Source organism: Cinclus cinclus, chromosome 3 (genome assembly GCF_963662255.1).
Source record: "Cinclus cinclus chromosome 3, bCinCin1.1, whole genome shotgun sequence".
NCBI lineage: Eukaryota > Metazoa > Chordata > Aves > Passeriformes > Cinclidae > Cinclus > Cinclus cinclus.
In genome coordinates this window covers 67,830,995-67,844,814 of record NC_085048.1, presented here as the reverse complement: position 1 = coordinate 67,844,814, position 13,820 = coordinate 67,830,995, and the positions used below count along the sequence as shown (strand labels likewise).

General features: G+C 34.2%; 1 protein-coding gene across 1 annotated transcript in view; it reads left to right on the top strand.

Moving 5' to 3' along the window:
• The window catches only part of RYR2 (ryanodine receptor 2), a 286,628-nt gene that overhangs the window by 245,656 nt on the left and 27,152 nt on the right, over positions 1 to 13,820 (top strand). Inside the window, exons 88-92 of the mRNA XM_062489006.1 lie at positions 5,549 to 5,629; positions 6,596 to 6,684; positions 8,128 to 8,256; positions 9,591 to 9,695; positions 13,340 to 13,421. Of these exons, the coding sequence (XP_062344990.1) occupies positions 5,549 to 5,629; positions 6,596 to 6,684; positions 8,128 to 8,256; positions 9,591 to 9,695; positions 13,340 to 13,421 (486 nt within the window). The remainder of the gene's footprint in view (positions 1 to 5,548; positions 5,630 to 6,595; positions 6,685 to 8,127; positions 8,257 to 9,590; positions 9,696 to 13,339; positions 13,422 to 13,820) is intronic.

Genomic DNA, 13,820 nt, shown 5'->3' with positions numbered 1-13,820 from the left:
TGCTAATTTAGAGGAAAGAATATTGTTTACCAGTGATTCTTCCTTACTGTGAAAGCTACTTGGTGTGTTATGGTTGCTATACCTCACAGTTTCCTTACTTCAAGTAAAGGAGGAGCTTTGTAGGCGCAGTTGCTATGAGATGTTCATGTCACCATGTGAAAAGAGAATTTAAAATACAAAAATGTGTGTACCAGTCAGCAGAAACAATGAAGTCCAACACAGCAGATGTCTTTTCATTAGCCAAATGTTGGGGAGGAGGATGATCTGGTGTTTTATTTATTTTCTCAGTGGAAATTTTCTATTTGGCAGCTTAACAAAATTCTCCACGGTGATTAGGATAATTTTTTTGTTGTTTGTTTTCTTTGGTACTGAGCAGTAGCAATGTCAAGATACAGGAATCACTGCGTCAAAGATTTCTTGGCACAAAGGGATAATATTTTCAAATACCATTTTTTCCCTGCATATTAATATCTAGCTACTGAAAATTCAAGACAAAAGAAAACCAAATACAACCAAAAACAGACTGTATTTTTGCCCTTTCAGTGTTACATTGTTGTTGATAATATGCTACCTTAAAATAGTATTTTTTTTAATATTATGAAGCACACCTTTTTCATTTAATTGAAAACTTGTTTACATAAGAGCTGTACAGGTATTGGTATTAATACCTGATAGCATTAAGAAAACCAAGCCAGTGTGTCTGTGGGGAAACTCCTGTATGAACAGTTTTAAAAAATCCTAGATTTTATATGATACCTGAGCTCTTATGTCTGCAATCCTGTGAATAACCATCTGTAAATACTACAAAGGAAATACCAAAGATGAGAAATATTTTTTCTTTTTTTTTTTTTTTTTTTTGAGAAAGATGCTGACTCTATGAGTAATTAATTGCTCCTCAATTAAAGATAGCTTTATTGATTCCCAAGGAAATAAATGATGGGATGCAAAATGTGCATTTTAGCCTGTTTCTCATTTCATGTGAATCGGCTGCAGAAGCACATTCATGAGTAATTATCATTGACTTTGCAACCTACACTCCTGAGACTATTATTCCCGAAGTCAGAGAAAAGCTTTTGAAACTTATGGGAATAAAGTCAAATTTTCCTCATGTGCAGTTCTTGTTTCTGGTCCCATGCCAACCTTAGCAAATGATAGAAAGCCCTTTATTGAGTCAACATGGATGTGAAATTTATTGCTCTATTCCAGTTGTTTCTTTGTGCTGTCCACATCGTAAGTGCCTTGTCCTGATATTCCTCTGACTGGTACTACCTTTCCTTTCCAAACCCTGGAACCCCCACTGGTAACAACATTGATGGTTCTTTAGCAAATGTGTTTCTTACTTGTTTTTGTGGCGTACTCAATGTTGTTTCTTCTGTATGTATTTTGTTTTGATTGTTCTGTTTCCTTTTCCAAAAAGGGGGGAGTTAAAAAATCAAAGACATTTAGAAATACTTAATATTTTGCAGTGGTTTGTCATTTAACATACTCCTTGCCATTTCACTCTGAGTCACAAAAATCTTGAAAGTGCAATGTTTTTCTCTCTTGGAAAGACTTGTTTTACTTATATGAAGTATAAAACTTGAGAAGTTAAGTAACACTTAGATTATTTTACCTTTTATCCCCCCTTTTCAGAGAAGCTCTATTTTGATGTTCAACGTCTTAATATAAAAAAGTTTTAACATAGCTTTCTTTCATTTCTCTGTAGGTTCACAGAAGCCTTATTTTAATAAAATACAATTTTAGAATGAGGCAGTAGCTCTTAAAGGACTTTTACCAATGTGAGAAGTACATGTGATATAATAACTAGCTGTACTGTGGGTTCACATCAGGGCTGTCTTCAGCCATTATTAATGTGGAATTAATAAATATGCTTTTGGCCTTCACCAACCCAGTCACACTTAAAGTAGATGCTTAAATTCTGTTTAATCCACTCTAGCCTGCATTGGAGAGGTGTTTTACACCTTCATAAACTGTATTTGAATCAGTGTTTGCATTTAAAAGGGAACTTAACTTCAGAGAATTTCACTCACTGAGGAAACAGGTGCATTTCTTACTTGAATTAGATTGTTGAAAAGTCAAAGACATGCAGCATTCACAATCCAACCCAATACTGTCTGGATCTTGTGATAAGAATAGATTCACTTGCTTTATCATGGGACAGATTTGCTCTTGCTTCACAGCCATCATAGGAGAAGTCCTGTTCCCCTTTGAAAACTGAAAGTATTTTTACATATCTGTAATAGGTACTATGGATCCCGTGCTTCTGAGTAACAGTAGAAGTCAGATCTTTTCCACTGAGGATTTAAAAAATAAAATCAAGAAAGAGGGAGAGAATCATTGAACTCTGACACATGCACTTTCAATGAAAAAAAAAAATCCATGTATTTAATTTTTCATTGATTTTATTTTTGTTTCCTACACATGATACCTCTGTTCCTGTATATCACAAACACAAACTGCCAGTTTTGCAAAAGCTGCAGGCTTAAAGCCTTTGTGTGTACAGCCATACCATTTACATACAGCATGAGCAATGGCAGCATTTTTACATCTAAGCAACTATTTGCCAGAATATATCTAATATCAACAGAAATTAAAGAATATTTTTTCATAATAACCTAAGTAATACTATATGTAGTGTGTATGTTTGTAAGTACATTCTTTGCAAATCTTTGTGTGAACTGGCATGAATTTGTGTGCACAGCAGCAAAGGTTGCTCTCTTGAATTTTATAGAAAGAAATGGATCTCCATTTCAGTTCTGTAGTTGTCAGTGAGGCACTGCTTGTAGTCAGTAAGTACATTCTGAAAATGATAATTCCTGCCCATACCAATATTGGTTCTAGTCTGATTTTGATCAGGTGTAAAAGTTGAAAACCAGGACATTTTAAATCTTAGTGTGGCCAGATGGTTTGAGATGGGCTTTTATTGCTTCATTTTGAAATAGGTAAAAATATTTCTTCAAGGAACAAACCTTTCAGCTTTTGTGCAATAATGCACCTAAACACCTTACGATTTTGAAGAATTTTGCAGTAACTTGTGTTCAAGTTGTGATTTATTTACAGTGGAGCTAATTTAAAGACCCTTCCAGTAATAAGAATGGAATATGTTTAATAAAAATTTCAGTAATTGTACTAAAATCCAGGGTCTGTATAACATTTTAAATTGAGATTTGTTTTCCTTCTTTTACTGGAATACCTTATTTCCTAAGGCAGCAAGAAAAATAGAGGTCAAAAAGATTAAACTGTAACTTATTCTGTAGTCTTATTCCTACAGATGGCTTTGATTCAGTGATGCCTTAATGCGCAAGAAATAGATGATTGGGCCTTTCATGGGCTTGATTTTTCTAAGCAAGTTTCCTGATGAATTATTTCATAAAATCATTGCAATCTCAGCAGTCAAGCTACAAGCAAGACATGTGTGATAGAGGCTTCACCATATATTTGGCTTTCTGTAATTCTTAATTTTGCACCTAGTTCAACAAAGCATGTGACCCCACACGTAACTTTGAGCATGACAGGAGTTCAGTTAAATTAAAAAGAATACAGTAACTAACCCTGAGAAATCTTCTCTACTGTGGCATTTGGCCAGCAGCATATGAAATTCTCTTCTGGGATTGAACCTGCATGTAATGTTGATTAATATACTTCTAAGAGCCCAGCCACCTCCTGTTTTTGCCTTCTTGGGTACATCGGCATGTTCATTAGCACTGACAGAAATAGTCATTTGTTTTATATTGTTTAATTAGCTAAAAGCGTTTTCAGTCTCCTGTGACTGAAAAACTATGTGCCTGGTAGTTATATTTTCAGTGGAGAAAAATGTCGTGGAATGTCATTCAAAGTATTTTTTTGTGACTGCCTTAAGTACACATCTAGAGTTAGGAGGAAAAGCATCTTATTTTTCCCTATGCTATAAGAAATTATATTGGCATATGCCTTAGTGATACATGCTCTTAATACCAAACATTGTCTTGAGGTCAACAGAAAAGTGTGAAATTTGTACTTTAAAATATTCATGTTAGTTTTCAAAATGCTTTTGATTTCTATTCCTAGTATACTGAAGAGTCTCGCTTTAAAATTGAGTCTGTGGACTGAGAACGCCCTTACCTGGAAATTATAATTCCTCATGACTTTATTATATAAAGTTGAACTTCTGATCATGTCTGTTTATACTCCAAATCATACTAAATACTGTTTACATTTCAGCTAGAATGAAGAAAATTAAATTGATCATAGCCAAATATATCCCAAACAGTGATAATCTAATTATAATAATATAGTAATCTGTAAATGTGGATATTATAATTAGAATTATCTACCAGTTCAACAGCATGGAAGTAATCATTAATTTAAGTAAGGTATCTAATTTTTTTTTTTTAATTTAATGCTTTTACTCACTTTTCTGGTCTCCTATTCACACAGTAAAGATCCTGTCTTTGTAGAGCTGAAATTGTATCCCCTCAAAGAAGAATTCTTTCAAACTGTTTTGCAGTTTGCTTACATTTTAATATCCCTCCTTTCCTTGTTTACAAATAGGGTTTGTTATATATTTAAATTATGTATATTCTTAAATAGTAGAAGTTTCTGTGACTTCTACCTTTGCGTACATAGTCAAAAATACTTCCCCAAGGTTCTGTATGGGAATTTTCTTACTTTTGATAGGTGGCCTTTATTGCTTTAACTCCTATAGTATTGTCCTCGTGTGTCATTTTATAAGCTGTTCTACATTTTCCTCAGTTGTGATTGTTTTCCCAGGTCAATGTTTATTTCTCTTCTTCACATGTCCCTGTACAAAGTTAACTGTATGTATAGATGTACCTGAAATAATGATGTGCGAATTGAGGGCTTTTTAGGATGCTATTTCCTGGGGGAGGGGAAAGCTTGAAGCTTTATCAATTTGGATATTAGATTTTTACCAAAAAACTAACTGAAGGGCCTAATTCAGTCCAGCATTTTGGCATTTGGTCTTAATTAATTATAAATTTATTGCATTATTTTGTCAAAGGAGACATGCCCACTTTGTCAGCAGCAGACAGGTACTAAATCCTCAAATATTTCTAAATAGTCTAAATGGCTCTTGAAAGTGCACATAGGTGCAAATTTCATTAGTTGTTTTAGAATATTTTAAAATCAAAAAGTTCATTTAAGGAGTGATTTTCATAACCTATTGATTCAATTTCATTCTGTATTTAAGTACCTTCTTTTGTGGTGAATGGGAACCAAATTGATCCAACCCTAACCTTTGTATGTGACACAGCCTCCATGCCCAGTGAAGTCAAACTAGAGTGCAAATCAGGAATTATTTGTAAAATGCTGCCAAGCTCATGCTGCCATATTTATAAATCAAAAATTATGTTTTGCAATTTAATTTCTTTTTAATAACCAAATAACTATCTGCCAAGCACATGTCATAGGTGCTTCAGATAGATTGGTGGTTATAAATTTTCTCTCCCCTTCTCTCTTTCTTAATATTAATTATGGAGATTTTCTTCAGGGGCTGTGGGGTGCTACTTGGCAGAATGTGATAACCTGCTTCCATCTGGCCTTTCTACAGGAGAAAAGGTGATGCAGGATGATGAGTTCACCTGTGACCTCTTCCGCTTCCTTCAGTTGCTTTGTGAAGGACACAATTCAGGTTTGTGGGCAGGCTGCCAGGCAGCAAAATCAAGCTGATGGTAACTGATTATAAAAGCTCTTAATAGTTGAAGGTTTGGCAGCTTCATAAAATATTATGAAAGGTGGAATAGCTGCTAGACTGTACATGAAGGGAGAATCTTTAAGTGGATTTCAATTGCCAGCATTTTTTTAACAGCTCTAATTTTGTAGATAAGATAATAATTTCCAAAACTATGACTTTTGGATCTTGACCCACTAGGAAAGTTAAATTTCCATAGGAAAATGTCCGTGGTTTATAACTTCTAGACATGGAAGATTCAGAGGAAAATGTAGGAGGAAGTTGTATGTATTGTCCTTTGGCATGCATCTGCTTTCTGGTGCGCACTGTTTCCTGCTAATGTCAGTTAGAATTTTATATGAAGTCACTATGTACACAATACCTTTCTTGGAGAAATAACATGTCCTTTAAATATAAAAGGACACATTGAAAGTAGTGCACAGCTTGGGTGATTTTTAATCATTGAGTATATTTCCCTGTGTCCTCTCTGTCATTCTTAGGGAATTAAAAGAGAAAAAAAGGGATATTTTTCCTTTATAGGCATTAGACATATTTCTGACTTGGTTGTCAGGATTTTTGTAATTATGTAATTTAGTTTTATTTTAAAAAAATATATTCTAAGTGTACTTCCATTGATATTGATGTAGTTCTAGTCATAAGTGAGACCAAGTTGAGTTTTACAGGTGAAATATATAAACAAGGTTCTGGCTTCAGAAGTTCACTGGTATGTGATCTCTGCAATAAGATGTTAGAACACAATGGTTTATTGACAAAAAAGAAAAACAGACAAACCAAAAAAGAAAAAAAGAAAACCCAATCCATGCCTCTAAGCTAAACTTTTCTAGGTCGTTGTAAATCAGAATTAGTTTTCAGAAGTAGTTTTAAAACTTAAATAAATTTAAATTAAACTTCTATTTGAATTTTTAGATTTTCAGAATTACCTGAGAACTCAAACTGGTAACAACACAACTGTTAATATTATCATTTCTACTGTGGATTACTTATTGAGAGTTCAGGTAAGTAATTTCTATACTAAGTAAGTAGATGAAAATACGACTTACATAATATGACTTACTTCTAAACTTGTATACAAGTTTAATCAGAGGAGCGCATTTATTTGTCATAATACTTATTCTGGTCCGTGTGGCCCAAGCTGACAAGAAAGGCTGAAATTCTCTAGTGGGGTTGCAGCTCTAAGAATTTTTCCTTTGTGCTGGGAGAGTCAAAGATAACATAGATGTGAAAGGGTTTCAGCCTTTACCCTCAGCAGTGTGATGGAGGCTGTTCACCTCCCGCAGCTCTCTCAGTGTGTCTGTCAGCACAGGTACCCAGGTGTTGACTGAAACTACCCTGTGAGTGAGAAGCGTTCTGTATTGCTCAGGTTCATTTCCAGAGAGCTGCTTTTCATCTGTTCTGGTTTAGGCTAAGCACTGGCCTCTCTGTGAATGAACGCTCATGTGCTGGCATGGAGTGAAGCGTAAGAAGAGTGCATTTTCTAAGGAGGGGGGAAAAAAGGCAAAAGGAAAAAAAAGCGCAGAAGGCTAGATTAAAAACCCTTTTGATCATCTATTTTTCATTATCTCCTGAATCCTTTTAATATGTAAACATTTCATTGTCACAACACAGTAGAAAGTAATGAAAAAAATGTACCTTTTTCCAGATTGCAGTGTGTGAATGGTGTGAAAACATATTTTGTGATAAATGTTCCTAATTTTTACCTATAATTCTCTTCTTTCTGGAGATCACTGCATGTGATTATATAGTATGTTGTGGTTTTATTTTTTTTTTAAAAACAACTATTTATCTGGTTATGTTTCCTTTAGTCATTCATTTATTTGCTCTGAGAATTCCAGACTTCGAAAATTCTTTTTCTTTTTTTCTTTACACTGCTGCTGCTTCAACATTGCTTTCCATCTTTATGCATTCTGTATAAGTTGTAGAGATGATACAATGATTTTCATTCTATTGCTTACTTTGTTGAAAATTTAATAAGCTCGCCTTTGGGGAAGATGGAGAGAGGAATTGTGCACACAAAGCAAGATTTGCTCCCACTACTGACTAGACATCAATCATGCAGTATAAAGAGACATTGTTTAATGAACAGCGTGCAGCATGACAGTAATACTGAGCACTCCTTTTTCAGAATGCAGGTGGTTGTATTTCTAAGATCAGATACCAACTCAACTAATTTTTAATTCATTTTCTTTTGAGGTTTGCTGTGAGGCATTTAAGTTATTTCTTTCCTTGTATTTGTTTTCCTATTGATTCCCTTGAGATGAAACTACAGTTCTTGAAGTAGTACTTGAGAATCACTGGGTGGTTCATTTAAAGCCTTTATAAACTAAATAATTTTCAGAACTAGAGCTGTCATATGCTCTTTTTCTTATATTGATGAATATCCAGTTAGAGCCAGTTGGGCCACAAAATCTCTGTGCTACTAACAACTGGTTTTTCTTTAGGAATCCATCAGTGATTTCTATTGGTATTATTCTGGGAAGGATGTTATTGATGAACAAGGACAACGAAATTTTTCCAAAGCCATCCAGGTTGCAAAACAAGTTTTCAATACTCTCACAGAGTATATCCAGGTAAATTAATTTCATTATAATGTTGTGAACTTGAAAGAAAATTCATCATACCTTTGGCATGAAAATATAAAGTAGCTAGATATAACATAGAAATATAATGTAGATGCATTTATTCTTCAACATTGTTTTAGTGTATTTGTTTATGTATGAAGCAAAATGTTCAAATCTATGTGTATACACCTGTCACTGTTCTTTTTCAATCTTATCAATTTATTAAAATTTACAGTTATTAATAAATAATCATCTATGTAAGGTTGTAAAGTTTTGTTTTTCATTTTTATTTGACTGCTAAGGCCTTTAATCCACTGAGCAAACTAATTTCAGTGCAGATCATAGCTGCTATTTAGTCAATATAACATTGGATAGTATTTTCTGTCAGGAATTACACTGTTTTAAGGCATCAATGCTATGTTTGAAATGGTGAATTCACACTTTATATTTGAGAACTGTAGAGATGCACTTGAGGCAGACTCAGGAATAAGTGAGATTGGGATCAACTCTGACAAAATAGAAATATAGCAGTTCTTCCAGGATATCTAAAGAATTTGGTGCCATTTTTTCTGTATTAATTGCTTGTGTAAATAAGTTGACAATATTAGAATTTGATTCTACGTATAAAGAGTAAGTTGGAGAGGATCTCCTTAGACTGTAAGGTGTCGATTACATTGGTGTCATTCAGATGAAAATAATTATTATGAAAATAGTATGTTAGAGTTCATGAGGATGAAATATGATAGAATAGCACTGAATGAAAAAGAGGTAACTTATATGCATTTGTTTAAATGTACTTAATGTATACATATTTCTCAAGACAAAAGTAGTGTTTTTATCTGGTAGAGATTTTACTTGTTTTCCTTTGAGGCTTAAAAAGCTTTTGTGCTCCTGTTTTTCAGAAGTTAGAATTTTTTTGAAGTGTTTTTTAGCGATGTGCTCTGCAGTACGCTGGGGGAAAAAAAAAATCAGGAAACTGATTCTCTAATCCCTTATGTGAATTTTGCGTTAACCTTCTTTAAGGTTTTTCCTAATTTACAGAACTACATAAGGAAGAAACAGCTTGAAGATTTGTACCATTTATTGTTTAAAGTTGCAAACACTATGGGGTTATTATATTAGTATATTGAGACTTAAAACAGGCAGAATGGTTATTAGGACTAGGCATTGTTTACAGTCAGTGGTCTAATTAAATACATAATTCTAGATATGTTTAATATTCCATAGCATTTTCTAAAGGACAACCCCAAGCTATGCAGTTGTGTATTTCTTCCTGTGTTTGTTGAATTTCTTGCAAACAAACTTTGGTTTTCTCTTTTGTTTATTTGTTGCCTGAACAAAAGGGACCATGCACTGGGAATCAGCAAAGTCTGGCACACAGCAGGCTGTGGGATGCTGTAGTTGGTTTCCTTCATGTGTTTGCCCACATGCAGATGAAGCTGTCTCAGGTATCCTTTTGTTTTGCTTTTTCCTTTGTAAGTCACTAGCATTTTTGAGAAAGAGAAGAAAAAAACCCGTTAATATGCTTGAGTCATTAACAGCAGTTGGTAGGAGAAACAGAAGATAGAGATGATGGAATACAAGGAAATTGAGGGAGTAAATTGCAAAACTAGAGCAGGTGTGAATAGCAGGCCTGTAATTGGATCACTGGCCACAGGTACAAAGCAGATTAGATCAAACTGCAAACAGAGCGTATCACTGATATTCAGAAAGAACTCTCAGTTCCCATCTTTTGGACCAAAATTCTCTTACAGATTTTCTGCAGTTTCCTTTTGTGCGGGACCCATCATGTTTGCTGGTGGCTACTGCACTGAACCCTGCTTCATCATTATTAAACCCTAGTTCAACACATGTCTGCATCTAAACCTTTTTCACTCTCAGTAGAGAGTAGTCAGACCTTATGATGGGTGAATTCCTTTTGGATGTGAGTACTCATTTTATAAGATGTATAAATAGTGAAGGGGACTGGCACAGACAGTTACTTAGAGTGTGAAAATTAGGTGTGAGGAATCCTATCCTTAAGCAGTGCATTTTTCAATTTCTTAATTTTTAAAAATAATTTTAATAATAGTTTTAAAGTATTGTATATTTTATTATTATATTTTAATAATAATTTTAATAATTTAAAATAATTACACTTTTTAATTGAATTTGCTGTTTCTAATTTTTTACATAACTGGACATATTTAGAGCAAAATGTCATATGCTTCAAAAGTTATTGTTAAGAAATACAGCTCTGAAGTCTCTGAGGTTTTAGCTCTTGTTTGGCTCCAAAGGTGTCCATGTAAGTAGTCTTCACATAAAGTAGTTTTGCTCATATTATTTTTCTGCCTGCCCCTGGAACTTAATGGATGAAAGCAGACTGCTTGCTTACACTTGTGGACTTTTTTATGATACTTTATGGCTAAATAGAAATCTTCTTCCCACAAATGGCATCACAGTCAAGCCTGACTTTCAAGAGAAATGTGTTGCATATCTGCTGAAGTGCATTTTAAAGTGCCTGTAGATGCCATTCTGGTTTTGACACACCTTTTTTATTTTAAGAATTTTTAAATAGTCAATATTTCGGTAGGCCACGGTGAAGGTTATTGTGCTTTCTTCATGTTCCACTAAAGCATGCTGGAAAGAGGAATTTAAGTTGCTACTGGCAGTGAATCAAACACATGGCAGCTATGTGTTGATTATGAAATATGATGTGGCTGTTGGCAAGATTTGATTTTACAGTAATGACAAGTTTATAGTCTCAGCTGTGCCCAGAGTGGCTTCACAGCATCTTTGATTACTGAATCTAGAAAATAACGATACTCGTCCCACTGCTTCAAAGATAGCCCAGCATGTTTGCACAACAGGACTTACTTGTGATGTTCTGTGAGATGACAGAAACTCAGCCTACTGCAAGTGTATTGTTCCAAATGCATCACTGTAAATAGTGATGGTGTCTTTCTCTTGCTTGGAGATCAAGCTTTTGGTTTTTGGAAACTCTCTATGGGGGCTAGCAGGAAATACCAGAATAGACATGAGCTCTTTTGTTTGTTAATATGTATTGCAAGAATATAATAATAAGTTTTTCAGATTCTGTTAAAATACCAGTGTTCAAAAGTGTTTAGTGTGATTAAGTGGAGTTAGTTATAAGGAGTTGCCATATGCTTTTGTCTGTAAGAGGGGCCTGCCTAGGCTAAATACTTGGGTTTTGTTTTCAATCCTGAGTTTCCAGAGCACTTTTGAAGAACCTTTGAAGCAAGATTTTAACAGGAGCAAAATTAAATCATTGTTTTGTTTGGGGTTTTGATTTTTGTTTTGTTTTTTGTTTTTTCATTTTATTTTTCTATCTTCTCTACCAGGAAGTAAAAATGTGGTAATGGTAATACTACTTAAGAATCTAAGGTGGAAAAAGAAAGTATTTAGTCCAAATAAACAAAGATCATCCAGGTTGTAAATAATTTTTATAGTTAAAAGTTTTGTAGCAAAAACTTACAGGGCAAATCAATTAAAAATCTCGTTATTACCATATTATGCCATTTTCAATCCAAGATCCAAATTGTCATTGTTGAGGATGGAGTGAGTGCTTTAGGCAAGGCTTATTAAAAAAAACCTTTTATTTGAGTCTGAAGAACAGAAAGAACTCCTTTTTGCATTTAAACACCTTCACAGAAAGGGGTTTAAATGAAAGAAAACCCTTCTTAGTTTCAGGTTCTGTTAACAGTTTAAATTTAAGGAAATACAGAGGTATGATTAAATCACTGTCCTGCTAGTTTTAATGAAGATCAGGTAAATTTATAGAAGACTAGTTACTTATTAAGAAAAATTAACAGACAGATCTTAACCTGAATTACTTACTACACAGTTTAGAAGCCAAAAACACTGATCAATTTTAACACTAAATGTCAAAGTCCTCTCTAGGAAAAAATTCTGTTAAAGCAATTATGTGCAAGCTAGCGGAGGAAAGATTGCGTGTGATTGATGCATCTCATCACACTCCTTTTTGTGGTGTACTTCTTCCTTTTTCTCTCAGTCCTTGGGAAGTGACTGTGGAGAGGTGTCCCAAATTCACAGGAGAAATGCCATATACTTCAAGTTTGTGGAAGAATCTGACTGTATGAAAGTGACCTGGGATTTTTATAGCAGAAGGAAGTTGGCTGGCAGTCATAGGGCTCTAGGTCAGTTTAGCAGCTTATCTGCCAAGTCTGACTTCCAAAGGTGTTTAAAGATGGTAAGCCAGGCTGGCGCTGGCCTGTCACCATATTCAACACTAAAAAATACCACCGTGGTGCCACCAGTAGCTCACCACAGATGACTTGCACTGCTTCGTCTCCTGACCGGGTTCCAGGCCAAGCAGATGAGCTTGATCAGGGCAAAGCATCCTGCCACAGCCATAAAGCACCTGGGGTTTGTGGTACTGCCTGCTGAAAACCAGCGCTGCTCAAGTATTTGTCATCAGTGCTGTGATGCAACAACAGTGTATCACTGAGGAAAAAATTAAGTAGCTGAATAATTCTATCCAGATAGACTACAGGCCAGTGAGGTAGTAAACTCGGTAAACCCAATGTGATAAGAGGTGGCTAAAAAAACCCATCAACTTAATGCGTGTCTAAGGATTTGCTAATGGAATTTTATTAATAAATATTTTAACTCTTAATTTTCAACTTTTCTTTTTCCCTCTGAAAAGTTCAGTGGCCTATTAATGAAATTTCTCATTTTGAATTGTTATAATTTGAGCACTATGTACTACTGCTGTTGTTTTTACAATTTTCAGTAGCTGTAGACTTGATTACACCAAAAGTGACAATATTTTAGCTGACAGGAAACATTACAGAAGTGTCATCCATGACCTTGACATACCCAGTTATTGTTTTAAAACTTTTATCACGTTTAGTTTTGCCTTTATTAAATTACTCTTTCTAAAAAGGTGATGGTGTAAATATACTGGAAGGAGTTAAGCAATTAAGTACGTTTTCACTGTATTACCCTTTTTGACACTTCTAGCTTCTTAATTTCTAAGTCTGCTTTTTACAAGGTGAAATACGCATGCACATAAATAAATGTCAAGAAATCAATGTATCATTTATATTTATATACTGTCTTCATTATTTAGGATTCCAGTCAAATTGAACTATTGAAGGAGTTAATGGATCTTCAGAAAGATATGGTTGTCATGTTGCTGTCTATGCTGGAAGGTAATAAAAATGTGAAATATCTTTCGTAGTTGTTCTAGGAAAGTTTTTAGCCTTGTAATTTTCTTAATTTGAGTGATAATGCTCTATATTTCTTTACATTTTTAAGTTTCATGTCTCAGTTGTGAGAAGACCTTTCAGGACTGGAAGTAAATGGGAGATTTAGGTAGGATAGTTGATATAGGTTATATTAATTCTGAATGAGAGAACTTTATAAAATCCAGAGCTAGCAGAAATTTTATTTGTTTTTCCCACGAACTTGACTTATGTTTTGGGTTAGATTAAAAGGTTTTTACTATTTAAATTGAAGTCCTGAGTTCTGGGGACAAAATTATTTGTCAGTCATTTTGTTAACAATTTTAATATATTGCATTTATTTTGGTAGTAATCTTATCCATAAAG